Source organism: Girardinichthys multiradiatus, chromosome 18, assembly GCF_021462225.1.
Source record: "Girardinichthys multiradiatus isolate DD_20200921_A chromosome 18, DD_fGirMul_XY1, whole genome shotgun sequence".
NCBI lineage: Eukaryota > Metazoa > Chordata > Actinopteri > Cyprinodontiformes > Goodeidae > Girardinichthys > Girardinichthys multiradiatus.
The window spans coordinates 27293301-27313764 of NC_061810.1; the positions used below are offsets into that span (position 1 = coordinate 27293301).

The 20464-nt window shown below is 37.4% G+C and overlaps 1 protein-coding gene across 1 annotated transcript in view; it reads right to left on the minus strand.

Annotated features, from left to right (window-relative positions):
- The window catches only part of grik4 (glutamate receptor, ionotropic, kainate 4), a 585146-nt gene that overhangs the window by 189170 nt on the left and 375512 nt on the right, over positions 1-20464 (minus strand). The window contains exon 6 of the mRNA XM_047391909.1: positions 14061-14226. Within this exon, the coding sequence (XP_047247865.1) occupies positions 14061-14226 (166 nt within the window). The remainder of the gene's footprint in view (positions 1-14060; positions 14227-20464) is intronic.

Consider the following 20464-nt stretch of genomic DNA (forward strand, 5'->3'; position numbering starts at 1 on the left):
AACGGACTAATCAATGTCAAAAATAAGGATATTTGAAGGTTGCAACTTTTTCAATGCGTTTTATTTGCAAAAGGTTAACTAGAAATGTACTGAAATATGTTATGAGCTCATCAAAGTATCATAAAAAAAGACTAATCATGCTAATGTGGGCCTACCACTAATGCTAACTACTCAGTATAAAAACAACAGAAGCAAGACAGGTAAACATTTTAGCTAAATGTGTTAAGACAGAGATATGTTATGTTAAGACACAAATGATATAGCAATATGTGTTTTAGGTGACAGGGTGTCAGAACTATACTAATTTTCCTAACGAAGTTAACCCACATTGGAGCAGTACATTAAGGCAGACCTGCAGAAATTCTGGTTGGGCCAAAATATCTTTGAAAACAGGATGTGCAGCTGACAAATTAACAGCAACTAAAAAAAACTATGTTTTTGACACCTTGCAGAGTAAAAGCCATTAAGCATTAAGGCAGCAAAATCAGGTTCAACCCTATACTAGCAAGATATGCATTGATGAAGTATCAGAATCTAGCTTGGTATTGGTAGATTTAAAAAATTTTTAAACTTGGCCTCTCTTCTATGTTTTTATGTTGAAGCTAGCAACCTGCTAACTTTTTCATTGTAACCAGCAAATTGCCTGGATTGAATTCCTACATAGAGTTTAGGTAGCTATTACATATTCTGATATTTCAGATTTCATCAAATACATGCTGCTAATTTAAAACAAAAGTAATCTCACAGCACTCTACAGAACAAAACTTGTGCAATTCCTATAAACTTTTTTTCAACCCAAGTAAGTTCAAATTCCATGGGTCCAAAAGATTTGAATGACAAAGTATAACTTTGGTGCACAGCAGTGGCACAGGGGTAATGTGCGTGACCCATGTACAGAGGCTACAGTCTCTAATACAAACAGATTTAATTATTCATACAAATTAATTTGATTCAGTAAATCCATTCGATATGTGTAACAGACACATATTTTATCCACATCTACTTCACAGTTAATGGGCAACTCCATGTTGCAAACGTCATGGCTTATATAATGAAAATCTTAAGTATAGTCATTATGCTAAAATAATTGCCTAGTCTTGTTTCATCCAGTTACATAAAATGTGTAATATTCTATCTGTTCTGTTAACCACAGACCTAGACATAATTATCTCTGTTTTTCTTACATCATGTCTAGACAAGTGTAATTCACTCCATTTATGCTTAAAGTGCCTGTGACATTGAATTTTCTTGATAAATCCAATTACATTTATGGATAGAATACATTGATAAAACATTTTAAGAATTAAATTCATACTACTGAAATGAACAGTTGTTGAGAAATATGGTCATAAATTTCACAAAAAAGCCAGTTCCAAACTACTCCTGCAGGCAAACTGACTTCTGCTACAATGGCCAGCAACATAGTTAGCAGCAAAGAATCTGATATTTCTTTAGATATATTTCTGTCACTATCAGAGAGAGACGCAGCAGAGTCAGGAGAAGAAAGTGAGCTTTCATCAGATGGCAGAGCATAAGTGCTGCAGCGTGCGGACGGCCATCTAATTCCACCAGAGTCAATATGCATGAATCATTCCACACCACCAGGAAACAGAACAAGCTCAACATCCAGATTTTCAAAGTCTTTCACAAAAGACAGACTAGATCTCGCTATATTAATAAATACACACAGATATTTATGCGTACACGTGTACATATTTGCAGTTGTTTACATTAGATCAATTCGATCAGTTACTGGGTTAACTAAGATTTTATAAACCGAGGAATGAATCATTAAATGCATCAAACTAGGCAGCAAATATAGCTTCGCTGCACTCAGTGAACTCCTCCATTGTAGAACAAAACAAATGAAAATATCTGGATGCGTAAAACGAAAAATGAAGCAGTTTCACAGGTTTAAATTCCGCAGAAAAATGTTTTGGACTTGCTACCGCATTTATCACTTGCTTTTATTGCCATCTGGGTATGGTTGTTGGAGCTCCTCTGGGCTGGACCGGACCGGACCGGACAGGAGCAGATACAGTGTAAATCCAGGATTACAGTAAATACGGCACTGAATGAAAGATCCAGAGAGTGAAAGATCCAGAGGTGAAGCTGAGCAGCATAGAGCAGCAGCAGCAGACACAAGGGTGTTTCAAAATCTGAAGACACTACCTGGTGTGTCCTTTTTTTTACTTTATATTAGAATCTTTAGAGAAACAATTAGTTAAATATATCGTATGCGTGTGTAATTTATCTTATTACTACTAATAATAATAATAATAATTTCAAAATATTATTATTAATAATAAAAATAATAGTTTTGGATTTTTAATTATTAACAATAACTGCCAATATCTAAATGTACTTTTGCGACAAGAAAGTGTTCTTTCCTGCTGAGCCTTGATCTGTTTAGCAACAGCAACAATAACATTTTCTTTGGTGATCTTTTCACATCAGATGCTCTGGGCGGTGTGGCTATAGACTCTGCTTCAACATTCTTCTTCGTCTGTCAGATATCCTGACCTCTGACATCATTTCTTGTGAATTCAGAGGTTTCTTGTTTAAAGCAATTTGCTAAAAAATCCTCAGATCACAACTGGCTGTGCTTGTTGGGACCTGCCCATCTCTCCCTTGACAGTTTTCCAGCTCTGATCCAGGCAGCTCTGATCCTTTTTCCTTCAGGAAGTGGTGCAGACTAACGCCTGCTGTCATAGTATTGCTGCCACCACCAGCAATGCACAGTTTCACCATATTAACGCAGTTTTTAACACAACTTGGCTTCTACCTGAACCGTTTAACATTAATGCTAATACAATGAATGAATGGAGACTTCCTCTCAGATGTAATTTCCAGGTGACTTTGGACTTGAGAAATTTAACATTGTAATATGCTTATTTTGTGTCATAGTTTTTTTTTTTATCATGTCTTTAATCCTAATATCATGTCAATTACTGCCCAATTCCTTCAATATTAAGATGTTTTCTTTCAATTTCTGCATTTTTGGGAAAAGCATGTCACAGGCACTTTAAGTACATTTAAGCACTGTTTACTTCATTAAAAAAAGAATCATTGTAGAATGTCCTGAATTTAATGGAAAACATCAAGTGGATCCTTCTTAATGCCCTTGCAGACATGACAGTTGATAGTTTCACCAATCCAGTAATGCAACAGCATTCAGTCGTCTAAACTTGAGCCAGGTTTGTATAAACCTCCTTACTGCTTCATTAAGACGTGGTAATAAAAGCAATGTAAAAAACCCAAGGTCCAGGCAATATTTGCTTGAGATTTGGCATTAGAGCAAAAGTGCTGCAAAATTGTCTCAACACAATGTCACATTTCTAAGTAGAGGCAAACGGTTACAGGTTTCAAGGTATACAAAGGTTTTAAAAAGTTACACTTTCAAAACTGTTAAAATTTTTATATCAAACCATCCTTACACGTTCGAATCTCTTTAATGACATACCAGAGAAAAGTTTAAGAGTAATCAGAATTGTCTGCTGTTACTTTGAATAAGTTTCAATTCCAAAAAATCATGTTTTACCCAAGGTTATTTACTGTGAGAATCTCATACCAGCCCATGCCTTTGAGTGTTATTGTAGTACTGTAATTGTATATGCATTTAGTCTTCAGAAACGGTAATATCTTATATCACTTGAAAATCCCACTCTGTTTGCTGGATGAGATGCTCTACCACAACACCAACATGACGTTGCATTGCTATAAAATTGTTGTGCTATCAAGCATTATGAATTCTGTTGAGAACGGAAGCAGCAGAAAACAGACAGAAGAGAAGGTTGATCTGCAGTTCATACTAAAAATAGTGTATTCCACTCATTTGAGTCAGACACCAACAAAAACAGATGCCACAGTACATTATCCAAAGGTAAAACACAAGGGGGAGGACATTTTGCAGAGTGCAGTTATTTATTTATCACAAACAACTTTTTCAATTCTTGTGAAGCCAAATCAACCCCTCGCTGCTATGCATGCCTAACACTTAAAGATTCAGGCAGTTCAGGCATGCACCATGGTAATACTGATTTGTATAAGTTACTATCTGAGCTAATCAGATTTCAAAGATGAAATGTTAGAGAAAATCAGGGGACTATTTACGCAAGACACTAACAAGATGTGTTGCTGTTTAATGAGACGCAAAGCATTTATGGCAGCAGATTTAGAGATAGTCTAAACCTTAAAACAGCCAATTTGATATACAATTAAAAATGGCAGTTTTATAATAAAGGATCTAAAATGTCAGGGTTTCAAAATTGACTGGATGTTTTGACATACATCGTTTTGGCATTTTGGGAAAATGACACAAAATAGTGTTTGTCTGTGGATCTCTTAAAACCTGTCTTAAGAGACCCACCACCACAACAACTAAGCATACACATCCAAACCATCAGGGTTAAGTATAAAATTATTCTTTAAGTCTCCCTAATGTCAGATATGATCAAGAGCTACGGGTGGCTGATTAAAGCTATGCTTTTACACCCGAGAATGCATAATATAACAGATGGTCCTCGCAAGAGCAGAAGAACATGGTTTTGTGTGTGTGTTAGTGAGACCAAACTTCTTCATTGGCATGGACGATACTTGGCCTCGGCTCTCTATGAGACACACAGATAAAGGTGACAGACCACCCCTCAACCAACACTAAGAAAATATCGCTGCATCACAGAGGAGCAGGTAATGTGAAAGATTTAAAACTGTAGTATTAGATGGCAGCTGCATATGATTTCCTTGAGAGGTGCAGGTGAGTAATATATAATAAAGCTTGGGTCACAGGAGATGTGTTAACAAAGACCTAAAAGCCCTTTTGACAGCTGTACATTACGTTGAATCATCATGTAGCCTTGAACAGTAAAGCAAGACCTAGTTTTATGACTGAATAACCATTAGGGCAATTTTAAAGTACAGCAGACAAGGTGAGCAGTTAAAATGTGAACAGTAAGTCAGAGCAAAGTCCTTACAGAAATAAACCAAAATAACCACGGAAGCGGTTTCATCAATATAAACTGTAATCTCCTTGTAACATCAGGTGAGGTGTGAAAGGTTTTTATCATTTTATAATGCATACATATGGAATTCACACACAGCTACAGCAACATCTGAAAGTCATAAGTTAAATAAACATGCTGAACATGTTACATTACTGAAGTGGGTCTCAAACATTTCAAACAGGGCCCCTTTAAGTGGGAGAAAAAATTAGAATTCAATAAATCAAAAAACTAACCTTCTAAAGAACAAAGTTAAGTGCAGTTTTTTGGCAAAAATAGTATTTTCTTCATTAGTGAGCTGCTGATATAACTTTATTATGGTTTGGTGACTTGGTGCCTCATTCTTTGTCGAGGCTAATTTAATTGTCCTGCTTGCGGTAGACAGTAGTTTGTCTCTTAAAATAACCGTCACATCAAGTCTAACTTTAGAAGGTGTCCTATTACATTTTATAGTTTGATCCTGCCAGTGTCAGACACAGAAAAAAACGGAAGTTCTTACTATTCACTGTGACTTCAACTGCAAGGTAGTTTTGTGTTTCTTCTTCTCCTTTCTTCCTCTTCTTTCATGACTCTACATACCAACACAACTAGTACTGGGGCTGACATCATTAACACTCACACAGGCAGGCACCTGATTTAAGGCACAGTGGTGAAATCAGTGGTGGGCCAGGGGGGGTCCGGCCCCCCCTCCCGTAGAAAGTTTCAGGGGACGAGACTGTTAAGACGTATAATGTGGAAAACAAAGAAACCCCTGGTTGTATGCCTTAGGGTTTGAAATGATTGCTTTAGTGTCACTTTCAGCATCAAATTATTAAAAAATATTTTTATTTCAAATTATTCATTACATTATTGATTGTTTAAGCATCAAATGAGTTACTGTTAAAAATATGAATTTAGTGAAATGTAAGAAAAATTGAAATTGCTTAACGACAGTGATAGAGTGATAATTATACATTTGGCAAGACTTTGATGTAAATGTTACAGCATGTGAAGGGGTTTATCTAAACAGTTAAAATTCATCAACCCCTAATGCAAATTAGGTTTATCAACACAATTAAGAATTAATTTTTAAACCTAGAATTCTTCACAAAAGCACACATTTGGGTATCATGTGGGATCTCAGGCACACCTGTTGTTTAAGATAGAACACCTTAAGTACCTGGGCTGTTGACATTACATATAATGATAGAAATATTGCTAAATCAAGTGACTTGTATAACATTTTCAGTGAGGAGATAAATGCCTTACACAGACAAGTAAAATTATACAAAATGAAAGGTCTTGAATGTTCCAAGAGATCCAGTTGAAAACACATTTAACAAGTTTAAAAGGAACAGTGGCTATGTCACCAAAATGTGGCAGAAAGATGAAGGTAACAATAGCTGCCACCCTATTCCTAAAGAACCAGGTGGTCAAAAGGTCTGGACTGACTAAAAGGTACCTGCAGCAAGACCTGCTGGCATGTCTGGAGGAGAAAGAATCTAACAACACTGAAAAGAACACCATGCCTACAACGAAGCATGGAAGTGAAACAGTGAAGCTCTTGTTTGTTTTGTCTCTTCTGGCACTTGATACCTGCAGTGTGTGGAGAGCAAGTTGGATTCAATCAGGTATAAGGAAATTCTGGAAGAAAATATTGTGCACTCTGCAAGGATGCTAAAGCTTGGGTGTGATTGGATCTTCCAACAGGACAATGATCCCAAGCATTTCCTAAAGTCCAGCCAAACTTGGTTTCCTGATTGTTTGATAGCAGGAATGTTTATGCAGTGGACAGTTAGCTTTGATAATGATTTGTAGTATGTTAACAACCTGGTCACTCCTTTCCTCTAATGGCTTGCAGCTGTTATTCAGAATTGTTTTTCTGTACAGGTGTAGTTAAAGTAAAATCAAGATAAAACAATTTTAGTGGCTTTTCAGGATGCATTGAATCCACCTTAAGCTTCTAAGATGGACCATTGCAAGACAAATGTTTGTCTCAAGCACTGTCCCCTGATTTTGCACCTTAACGAAAGGAAAATTGGCTGGTAATTTATGTTTCCTTGATAAAACAAATAACTAACGGTATGAATGTGGATTGTCCTAAAAAGAGTAACAGAAGGTATCTTTCAATTTTCTGGAAACACTACAATAAGTGTCAGTATGTTTTATAATTGTTTTAAATTTTCATTTAGTATTTACGTATATATATTTCTTTGTGACTTTTTATCATGTATTTTCTTCTTATTTGTTATGTCTTGTTTTCACAATACACACCAGTGTGCCTGAAATAGGTGTAAATAATATATTTTTTTCATAGAATACTAAATAATAAAATATCTCCTTTATGTTATTTAATGATGCAGTGTGTTGTCAAAGGCAAAATTTAGTAACAATATTGTATTTTTGGGCACACTTCACTAAGCAATCATTTTCATTATCATCAGAAAATCCATGTATTTTTCTCCTCAAAGAACTCATACCAGGAGCCGTTTTTGAGAGAACCACATACCTATGAGAACATGAACAAGATGTGAACTTTTTGCCAACTGGCCTTCCTCAACAGTTAAACACTTAAAATGATATTAGAGAGTTCACCCACAGTGTTATCGCTGCTTTCCCATCAGGTCCACTTATTCATCCATATGTTTTCACTCAGTCTTCGTTACAGCTGGCAGCATAAAAAGAGACTACAGTAATAAATGACTGGGTATTTACAATTAATACAAATCGTTAACATACTGGCAGTTTGAAATAAACAGTTATAAATTTAATGGAAACTGACATAAATTTGATTGTAATCTAATTTTAGGATTGCGTTGTTCCTGAGTGGCAATACCCACCAGCGTGACATATAGAGAGACATCACTCACTGGAAGTGACTAGGAATCTCATTGTATGTATAATAAGGGGTTATTTAATTTGGCATGCTGAGGAGGTAATGCAATCATTTCAATCAGGTGTGCTGGAGCAGACATGTCTAAAACATGAAGGACAGTTGGCCCTGAGGACCAGGATTGTGAAACACTGTGATAGTGGATCTGTGGAGGGAGCCGCATATAAGGGTAGTGGCAATGAGGCCTTCCAACCTCAAAGTTGTGGAGCTCATCATCAAAGATAAATTGTCAAAATACCAGCAGTTATAAAAAGATTGCTGTTGTGCCATTTTTTCCCAAGAGTTTTCCATTGATTATTTATCCATCCACTGTCTTCCACTTACCCGAGATTGGGCTGCAAGGGAAACATGGCTAGAAGGGAACCCTACACATACCTCTCCTTGGCGACACCTTCCAGCTCATTCTGGGGGATCCCAAGATTTTCCCAGGCCAGAAGGGATGCATAGTCCCTCCCGTAAGTTCTGGGTTTTCCCTGGGGTCTCCTCCCAGTGGACGTGCCCAAAAAAACCTCCAAAGGGAGAGGCCCAGGAGTCATCCTGATTGGTTGCCCAAACCACCTCAAATGACTCCTTTTGATGCAGAGAAGCAGCAGTTCTACTTCCAGCACCTTCCGGATGACAGAATTCCTCACCCTGTCTCCAAGGATGAGTCCACCCACCCTAGGGAGGAAGCTCATTTCGACCGCTCATGAACAAGACATCAAGATACTTCAACTCCTCTGCTTGAGCCAGAGACTGACCCACAATCCAGAAGGGGAAGTCCACTCGTTTTCTGGTTGAGAACCATGGCCACAAATTTAAAGGGGCTGACTCTCATTCTGGCTACTTCACACTCAGCAGTGAACCGCTCCAGTTCATGCTGAAGGTTGTGGCCTGAAGAAGCCAAAAGAACCACATAATTTGCGAAAAGTTCAGATTCTGAGGTTCCCAAACCAGACACCTTCCTCTCAATGACTTTGCTTTGAAATCCTGTCCATGAACACCACAAACATGATTGTGACAAAGGGCAGCCCTGGTAGAGTATGCGCACAGGGAACAGGCTTGACTTTATGCCAAGAATACAAACACAGCTCTTGTTTTGGGCATACAATAATTGGATAGCTCTTCAAAGCCACTCATATACCTCATATACTTGCTGCATCCCCACAAAATACCTCAGGGGACATGGTTGTAGCCTTTTACCATTTCCACAAAATACATGTAGACTGCAGAGGTAAACTTCCATGACCCCTTCAGCAGTTCCAGAAGGGTAAAGATCTAGTCCAATGCTCCACACCCAGTAAAAAGGTACATTGCTCTTCCTGGATCCAATGTTCGACTATCAGTCTGGGCCTTTTCTCCAACACCCCAAAGTAAGGTTTCCCAAGAAGGCTAAGAAGTGTGATCTCCTAGTAATTGGAACACACTCTCCAATCTCCTTTTCTTAAAATTTGGGACCACCGCCCCAGTCTGCCACTCCAGTGGTTTTGTTCCGGTCCTCCATGTGACACAAAGAGGCGTGTCAATCATGACAACCCCACAATGTTCAAAGCCTTCAGAATCTCACTGATCATTTAGTAAAGAATTAATAATTTTTGAAATGCCATTCTTCTTACGCATTTATAAAAACTGATCTTTTATTTTCAAAGTCAATACTCAATTTACCTAGCTTTATTATCTTTTGAGAGATGCCTGTCTCATTTTCTATTGGACACAAACGTCTTGGTTGACAATAACTTTTTATCTAAATCTGCCAGGAGTATGAGTAAGATAGTACTTCAGTGAGCGGTTTATGATTATTTCTTCCTCTTACTTTTTAACATCTTTAAACAGCCATTCTTTTTTAAATTAAAGTCTTAAGTGAATAATGAAAAATTAAATGTTTTAAACAAATGTCACAATTCATTTTAATTACCTTTTGTTTGATTAATTAGTATTTGGAGGAAATCAAATAAAACTTTGTTAAATTAAACAGAATTCCTTAAGTTATGGCATGTGACTGGAGTATTTTCACACACATAGGAGGGTTTCAGATATAATTATTTTGCAGTATAATTATTTGATGCCTCCAAGCATCATAGAGTTTGAAGTTATCTCAGCCAGCAATATTAATAATGGAACAAATGAATGCAATCAGTGCACTTCTAAAAAAACAAAACAATTAAATGCAATTTAGGACTACATATTGAAATTCTGGGTGTATTGAAAATGTTTAAAGGGCTAAAACTAAGGCCTCATAACTATTTAAAGATCTTGCAAAAACCCTGTAAATTCTGGAAACACCTTAAACAGATCAACAGATTGTGAGAAAATCTGAAGAAATCTTATACCTGCACTACTGCTCCTGTTAAATCTTTGAACATCTCCCTGTTCAGCTTACTGACAGGTGCAGCAATCTTTTCATGAATGAAAATGCAATCCTCTTGCAAATACAGGAAGCAATGTAATTATGAATGTGCAAACCTTGTACTGTGTGCATAAACCAGCACGTTTCTGGGTGTCGCTTCTTTCTGAATTTACAAAGGGACAAAAAAAAAAAACACGTAGGTTCTCCCAACAGACCTGTAATAGCTTCAACATAGCCGCTGATGATGAGCACTTAGACTTTGATAGTAGAAGAGGTTAGACAGATTAATATCTGTCATGGTGTGCACAAAGCTGTTGGTCACACCCTCTCTTCTGACTGCTCAGGCATTGCTGGAAATATTCATGAATCGGTTACGCTATATTAGGCTGTCACTGGCTTGGGAGATTAATGATCCTAGCACTCAGGATGAGCCACTGACCGACAGCAGGCTGCCAATCGACCAAATTGACTGCAAGAGCTCAGGAAAGGGGCGGGGCTGCTGGACCAGAATCCAAACTCAAGTAGGTGCCAGCTTAAAAACCCATAGATTCTAACACACATAGCTCAAATATAAACACACATACATGCACATCCAAACCCAGCCAGGCTGTCATTTTTTTCAGTTTCTGTTGAATGGTCACATGAGTGTGCTGTGTAATTTCCTGGACCGTCTCCTGCTTTCTACTAATGTAAAAATCCAGGATGGTTACCACCCCACATTTCATGACCTGAATCTTTTCACCTCCACACACACATGCCAAAAGGCATCCTCTCTGTTTTCATGTCCGACTTCCCATGGTTTCTCTTATCTTCCTCTAATCTCCCTTCAATTTACTTATTTTTATTTCATTTCCTTCCCAGTCCACTTCTAGCCTACTGCCACACAATGAGAAGTTACTCACAGCCCCAAACATATATCCACAAAAAATGAGAAATGTATTTTAAATATTTTTTTTTCCTTCTGAACTTACCAACCTGAAAGTCAGAGGGTGTCTAAATGGTTCATTACACAGATTTTTCAGGAGCTGAATTAAGCAGCTCTCTGACGAATAAATGCCACAGAAGCCAGATCTAAGCCCTTAACAAAAGAAGTGACTGACAGGTCTTGTAAGAAAAAACAAGTACGGAGTTATGAATGTATTGCATACAAGGGTTTGTAAGTGCGTGGGGTTTCCTGCAATATATTTAAATATGTCTTCCATTTAACATTTTTCATTTTGTGCTAAATAAGAAAAATAGTGTGGGAAAAGTAAATGGAATATACAGATGGAACCAGATATTTACATGTGTTGTGTAAAAGTACACATAAAAACTTTTCATTCCCACTGTCAACCATTGAATTACATTAAACCTTTCTATTTAAGGTCAGTTAGAATTACCAAAATTTGGTAAATGCAAGAATCTTTTCATTACTTTCTTCAAATTGAGAAGTTTACATACACTATTTGGATGCCATTCTTTAACATTTCAGTTAAAGGGATGCATTTTGGCAAAACGTCAAACACACTGCTTCCTTGTGTGGCAGCATGGAAAAAAATGAAATAAATCATCCAAGTTATTAGAAGGGGAATTGTGGACCTCAACAAGTCTGGTTTGTCCCTGCGTACAATTTCTGGTTGCCTACAGCTGACATATTCCTCTGTTCACATGGTTTTATTTAACTATACAGACCAAGGGAACATCCAGCCACCACACTGTTCAGAAAGGTGACATGTTTTGTGTTCCTGAGATGAACATGATTTGGTGTGAATGTGTGTATCAACTACAAAACAAATGCAGAAGATTTTATGATGATGCTGGCTGAAGCTGGTCAAAAAGCCAGATAACAGCTTCAAAAACACTCAGACCTTAATTTTTGGATATATGTCCTGTGTTCTGATAAAACCAATATGTCAGTGTTTGGCCTCTTGACCATTGTTACATTTGAAGGAATAAGGGGACATTTTGCAAGCTAACCACGTATGTGTGGGTGTTTTGCTGCAACATCGCGGGACATCAGCCTAGAAGTCAATGTCTGTATACAAATGAGTCTTTCAAATGGATGACACCTGTAATCATATTGACAAATTACTCGTACAATGATCTCAGTCCCATAGAATATTTGTTGGTGGAGCTGAAAAGGTGTGTGTGAGCAAGGCAGCCTTCTAACCAGATTCAATTTCACTGGTTCTGTTTGGAGGAATGGGACAAAATTCCAACAAACTATTGCGAGAAGCTTGTGGAAACAATCCAAAAACATCTGACACAAGTCATAGTGTTTAACAGGCAGTTCTACCTAATACTAAGAAAATGTATGAAAACATTCAAACTTGAATGTGGTTAAACAAAAATCCGTCTCTCAGTATTCTGGCATCTAGCAAATACAAATAATTTTCATTATCCTTACTGACCTAAACACATACATTTTAATCTGATTAAATGTCACACAATGAGAAAAAAAGGATTATGTATCTTTTTTTATACAGTTTATACAAACATCTGGTTTCAAATGTATACATGGAGTACATATTTTTGGTTTCTGAAACAACTGCTACCTTTTTTTTTCAACAAAATGTTCTGGAAGTTTCATCTTTTAGTACACAATTGGATTTCTTTTTTTCTGTTATTTGCAAGATTTTCCTTGAAATGTTTAAGTTTTATTTTTATTCTTGCCTCTAACAAAATGGCTATAGAAATTCAAAATATATTTATATATTTTCTCTAATCTTCAACAAAACCCCCTAAACTCATGTGTTTTATGACAGAATGATACTGTTACTAACTTTTGGATAGTTGAAAATAAGAAAATCTAAGTCCTACCATCTCCAAACAATATGTAATTTTCTAATAAAACATTTTGTTTTTTATGCAGCTGTTACTTTTTTTGCAGATTAGACACAAATGCCTTCGCAAGTAGTAGTCAGTTGGTTGTAACCCACATCCTAGCTGCAAGATAGCACTAAATCCTACACACTGCTATATTAGGATGGGCCAAACTGTTTTTTCTAATGAAGGAGACTCTAAAGTAAAGACCAGAAGACATTAAAGAAGGGAGTTAAAAGGCAGGAGAACTGAGTGTGGAGATAGAGAGTGGGTGTCTCAGAGTAGCTACCTCTGGGCTGTCTGACGCATGGCTGATATCTTAAACCTATTTCTTTTCTTCAAAGCCTTCTGCTGATTAAACAAAAAGGGTTAGCTGGTGCCACAGGGTCACAGTGCCTTTGTCAGGGGAGTTGTAATTACTGAGCACCGGACTTCAAGAGGGTGGGAACAAACCCAGATTTAATCTTCTTCTTTGTTTAAAAAATACCTTGCATTGGGAGGGTACACACACTTTTTGAGGTCATTTAGTTAAGTATCTCTGGAATCTAATGAAGGCCTCTGACAAGAAGGCGGTCAAATCACTGCTGGTTACAGCTGCACCTCCCTTTGTCTTAAAGATTGGTTTTCATTTGCAAAAGTTGAGAGCACACAGACAAATTTGAAAATAGATCAACCTGCCACAGCTAATGTGTTTGTCCTAATTTTAAGAATGACTATGCGGCTGGAACGAAGAAGTGATTCTGTAGTAAATGTAATTTGTTTTTAAGTGGGTGGGCTGCTGTGAGAAAGTTATGTGGTGTGGCTGTGTGGAGTGCAGCAGCTGCTTCAGAAGAAAGCATGTCACAGGGTGAGCCGCTGATAAACACAGTGTTTGTTGTTAGATCACAGCCGGTGAGTATGTGAGAAGCCTGTGTCTGCTAATGTGTTAAGGGATAGCAGACATTAGACAAAGAAAGGGTTTGCACATTGTTGGCAGCTGCAGTAGAGGCAGCTCGTGATCCTTCTCTGCAGCTGTGTATGTTTATGTATTTTGTCATAAAGGTGTGAATGTTGTACTCACAGTCAGCCTGGGCACAGATGAGGCAGGCGGTCGTGCTGTTAAAGAAGGTGAGGAGGCCGGCCACAGCCAAGCTGATGTCGGTATTCGTTGGTCTCAAGTCCAGGGTGGTGAAGCGGGGAAATTGCACCTTCAGAATGTCCTCTGGAGCCACTTTGACATATGGTACCTGCATGGAGAAGTTATTATTAGTTTGCTGCGTTTTAACTATCAGCTGCTGAAAGCTGTAGTTTTCACCTCTAGCACACATATTCACAAAAAGGCACAGGTAATAACTAAAGAAGTAACACAAATAAAATGCAGGGTAAATATAGTCAGCAAGATGCTGGGTGATGATCAAAAGAGTGAATAGCTCAGAGGAAAGAAGTTACAGCAAATAGGATAAAGTGCAAACATCAATAACCCTAGGGGTCTGTGGTAGTGTGCAAATTCAGAGTTCAGACAGTTTTCATTTACCAAAGCAGAAGTTCCAAACAAGACTGAATGAGAAAACGTATTTACAAGAACTGATTTGTTACACTCTCCATCGAAGTCTTAAATAACATCAAAAACTGCAAACTGTGACAAACTGTCAACAGTATTTTAAACTGTATTTATTAGATTTTTATTGTATATATTTGTTGTATTTTGATCTTATAATTTTAATAGCTAATTGGACAATGTGTAATACGCAGTGGGAGAAACTGGATATAAGTGTGAAAGTTTTGTGATTTTTATGGATTTTATATTTAGGCAGCAGCCAGCGGCTGTATCCACGATAAAGTTTCTTTGGAAAATAAATCTGATCAGATCTAAAGACGACTGTGGCTCGATGAAAAGAGTAGCTTTCTTGCAATCCAAAAGTTATGGGTACGATTCCAGCTTCATCCTGCCACATATCAATGTGCCCCTGGGCAAATTGCCTACTGATCTGCGTATCAGTGTCTGTGTGTGTTGGTAAGTAGCTATATAAGTTCAGTCCATTTACCATCTAATCTCAAATGCAAAAAGGGACTTTTCCAACTAATTTTCAGTACACAACTCCTTTCACAAAAGTTAAATAAAACCCTGTTTTCTGCTTTAAGCAACACTTTGGTAAGACATGCATAAAGAAGCCAAAATAAGGTGTGATACAATACTTTGAAAAGAGAGTCCGTGTTGCCAGAAAGGGACTGTTACTTAAGAAAAATACCGAAATCCCACCATAGATATATTAAAATAATCAAAATGCAGATACAACAATTCTAAGCTTGTTAAGTAAATAACGTTTTGCTCAAGTGTTTTTTTTTTATTTCCAATGGAAAGACACTTAACAGCAAAAACTTTGCAAGGCTTTGGCCTAATAGTCTAATATGAAATTAAACTAGTACACCCCTGTATCAGCCTTTTATTTTAATGGTGTTGGAAAGTAATTCTAGATGATCACCTTTCCATGAATTTAGCACTGCAGCATAGGCAATTTGATCTCCTCATAAGCCAGCCTGCCACAAATCATATGAACACATTGAGAAATTCGGTTACATGCTCTCACACATCATGTACAGGGAATGTGTTTGTGACCACCCATTGCAGTGCATTTTTGGAAGCTACACTAGCCACAGTTATTGTGCAGTTGTTTTCATCAGATAAGCTTATTTACGACTTTATCCAGACTTTAATACCTGAATTTGCACCAAGCACACTTTGTTAGCTACATAGACAACCACTGACAATTACTCTGGTGCTTAAATGTGATGGTGAAATTGTCTTCGTGTACAAAATTCTTACCATTTTCAGAGGTTTGGCCACCTTTTGTCCTGGAGGTGTCTTGGAACTTTATTAAATTTAGAATGAAACTAACTACTGTACATAGTTTGTTGTTACCTACATTATTTGTTTCGAGTTATCTTTTGCATGGCGATGTGCTTTGTAACCAAAGATGAAATACACCACCAACAACAGCAAATAGCTGTATTTGATATTTTGGTGTAATTGTAGACAAATGCTAAAATATCAAGAATGTCAACAAAACTAAATATAGCAGGAGTGAGTAGCGGTCACTCCTTGTTTGGAATCTCACATAGATCCAACCCATTTAATAGCCTTACTATGTCATGGAAACGAGCCGAAGCCACTCTCACGATAAATACAGTTGTCCTTCTTTGAGTTTTCTCTCCATACTTTCAATTTTCCAGTTTCTTTTTCTGTCACTGTGTCTGTCTTTATGATCGCTGCTGCCAAATAAGCCCCCTACATATCCTAAAAGGCAATCTAGTGCGATGTTTGTGCTCATTTGGTATACCACACATATCCACCATTGCTATAGAATTACCACAGCTGTGATTCAAATATATATCACCCCATAATAACATTGCATAAGCTCATGCTATGCTATGCAGATAGTTTCCTCACCTGGGGACTTGAGATGGGTGAAACTAAAAGTGAAACATATGCCGTCACTTGCTGTTTAATTCAATCGGATAATAATCATCTCACTCATTGGGGGAGGTTCAGAGCACTGAAATTGTATTTCCAGAGAATCATTTGTCACTTTAATAAGTAAAACAGGGAGCGTAGCATCATGAAAATGTATCACACAAGGCTGCTTTAAACTTACAACACATTAATCATGGATTTAATGTCTGTACTGTCTTGTCATTTGGTGCATTTTTACATTTTCTGCAGAAAATTGTTACTGAAAAATGATCTTACAAATTTAATGTCTTGTAAACAGGTAAACAACCTGGAATATTTTTCTGTAACATAGAAAGAGATGGCACCGTAATTTGTTTTGATTCAACAATAATCTTTTCATTGTCAAGAGTGAAGGAAGGAAAAAAAAAAAAATCTTATTTATGGCTCTTACAGAAGAGCTAGAAAATTGGTGATGTTAAATTGTCCAACACGTCTTTGATTGGTGCATGCATTGGTGCTATTTATTACACTATACAGAAATAAACTAAATAAGCTCTTACTACAAATTTATTCTATCATTATTTCAATTATATCAAGGTAAGGGGAATATCATAGAATTATTGAGTACATAACATGTACTGCTTTACATATGTTGCACCAGACATCAGAACAAAGATGAGACACAGTGAGAACAAATATATTGGTCAATGCATAATTCTTCTATCTAAATCCCAATGGAAGGTAAACAATCTTCAGTAAGACTGATTGGAGCATTTTCACTTGGGCTATTTGAGAAAGCTGTGTTCCTTAGTTGCCCCTAATGAATTTATCATACAACTCCCACAGTACTAACAGGCATATTTAACACCATTCATCTCTCCTGTGAAAAGGGAGGTTAAGTACACTACAGTTAACCTTGCCGCCTTACATATTCCCTGAGCACAGAAACAAAGCTCTAGTAGCCCTAACTACAAATCTGTTAAACATTAGGATGATTATAAATTACATGCTGCTGAAATGCAAACATTCTTTCTATTTATTTCCCATAGATATCATCCATCTCTGCATCAGCCCCCCATGGAACTAAAAAAGAGACATGCTGACAGAGCTTTTATTGCCACATGGGAGAAAACGTGGGACGAAGAAGAGTGGACAATGGGGTGGGAGGTGTCATGTCAGTCAGCCGGCGGGGCATTACAGCAGTGCGCAGTAGGGCTTGAAGGGGATGTAGGAAGACATGCTGAGTCCAAGCGAAGATACGGAAGAGGCAACCTTTTCATCATAGCAGATAGCCTGTCTTCATGTTTCTCAGCAACCATGTGTTGCTTTCCCCTGCACACCTATATACCCACGATGGGTTTTAAATCCCTGTCAATCAGGGTGTAATGGAGTCTCTGGGTGTGTGGATGAATGAAGGAGCAGCCAGTTCTGACAGCCACTCGTTCTTCTAAGAAGGAGTTTTAAAATCGTGGTAATAACTGCACACCACACAGGGGAAATGAGACCCTATTCAGTTGTTGCTCTATATTCCCTGTTGCATTTCTACAATTTCTCACCATCTCTTGCTCATTTCTCTAGCTAATACCCTACATTGTTTACTCTTCTTGTCTCCTTTCCAGGCCACTTTTTCCTTGTATTTCACTGCAGACTGGGGTGTAATACACCTCCTTTTTGCTGACAACCGGACACACGTTGGTGGGCTTTTATCAGTGGGGTTTTAGGAAGCTGCTGACACAAACATCCATATTTACTTATACACACAGAGGAACACATATAGTCTGTCCTTTTCCATCAAAGTGTTACTTTGGACCCTTCTGCAAAAGAGTGATATCTCAGAGGAACTACTCGGCTCCAATTCAAGATTCCTCATCAGATTCCACAGCATGCAGCCATGACTAATGAAGAAAATACCCAAGATAACATCCTAATTATTTTCAATCTGTTAAAATATCTGAAAATATTTTAATAATGCTCTTTTGTTTTAATAAAAAATTCACCAAGTTATTCTAAAAAATAATAAAAATGATAATAATAAAAAACAAACATTAACAGACTGCAACCAACTATTTACAAGGGTCTCAATCTCTAATTCTCGGGGAACAAAGGTCTGGCATATGTTGGAAGTGGAAATAATTTTGAAGTAAGGGGTCATAAACAAGTAACATTTACATTTACTTGTTAACTCAAAGAGTACATCAGGCAATCTCATGGTAGAAACTCAGTGCACTTACATGTGCTGAAGACCACTTGCTAAAGTCTAAACTGTGTATTTGCATGGAGAAGACAGGGAATTTAGGTGACTTTGAATGCAACATGGTTGTTGGAGTCAGAACAACTCACTTATATATCTATTTCAGGAATAGCTGATCCACTATGATTTTCATGCACAACCATCGATGTGGTTCGCAGAGAATGGATCAAAACAGAGAGAAAATGCAGAATCTTGGATGAAAATGCATTTTTGATGTCAAAGGAGAAGACTAGTTGGAGATTATAGAAGGGCAACAGTATCTTAAACAGTCAGTCAGTCAGTCATTTTCTACAGCTTCTTCCATAGTGAGTCGCAGGGAAGCTGGTGCCTATCTCCAGCAGTCTGGGTGGGAGACGGGGTACACCCCGGACAGGTCGTCGGTCCATCGTAGGGCAACACGGGACAAACAACCATGCACACATTCATTCACACCTAAGGGCAATTTAGAGAAACCAATTAACCTAACAGTCATGTTTTTTTTTTTATCTTAAACAGCTTCTTCTTATAACCAATATAGACAGAATATCACAACACAACCTTGAAGAGGTTGGTTTGGTTACAGCAGCTAAGCACAGGAAACTGAGATCAAAATTAGCATGTACTCACTATAATTGTACAATAACAGATTGGAAAAATGTTGGAAAAATGTTGACTGTTTAGTATTGATTTTAGATGGAACAATTAGACGGAAGGGTCAGAATTTTGTATAAACAACATTAAAATATTGATAAATCATGGTTTGCATCAACAGTTGAGGCTGCTACTGATGGTGTAATATTGTGGGGTGTACTGTATTGTATTGCACTGTATTTCCCCACTTCTGTCCCCTTAGGGTTTACTAAGTATTGTTTAAACACCACAGTCTACCTGAGTAGGAAATGGTCATTACCATGTCCATCATTTAATTAATACCACAGTGTACCCATCATCTGATGGATACTTTCAGCAGTGTAATGCAACAAGTCACAAAACTGAGATGAAAATGAGTTCACTGCAGTCAGCAGATTTCAATTAAATAGAACACCGTCTTTGTAGAGCGCCCTTTCAATCCACTATAAACAATAGTAATGAGAAGAGGTTTTAGAGAAAATACAACAAAAAAAATAAGAATCCATTTTTGTGTCACAGATTTCACAAAACAAAGCAGTGTTTTCAGAAATCTGTAATCCATTTAAACATAATTCATGGTTTAACCTAATGTTTCAATATTCATAAAAAAAGGTATAAAAGTGTGTTGTAAAGAACCTTTGTTTAGTTCAGAGTAACTCAGTTTAGGTGTAATCAGTATTAGAGTATTAGAGTTTGAACAAGGCCATTGACCCCCGAATATTTGAAAGAAACTGTGAAATATCCATTTAGTATAGTTTACTTCTTTGAAGTAAACTATACTAAATGCAATGGTGCACAGCCATTTGCTCGTCTAATCTTTATACTATGCACAACATGGGGGACAACCAAGCTCTACTCACTGGACATGCAGACAAGTAACAAATAGCTAACTTCAGTTTGTTTTGTTTTGTTGTGTTTCGTTGTTTCTTTTTTAGCACTGGTATCGCCCTGGGATCCTTATCAGGGAGTCATTTCGCCCATATCATATGACCTGGATGTCATGCTGAGATGATGCTGCGAATGTAAAACACCCATTTGAATTAGTTGTGTTGAGCAGGGGACATTTCTAAACCTGCTATAGAGTCAATGTGCATATGTTTAACACCCCTAAAGCGCAACTATATTTAGCAAGAGGGCTAAAGCCTAGAAATAACTTAAAAAAGGCAAGCATGGA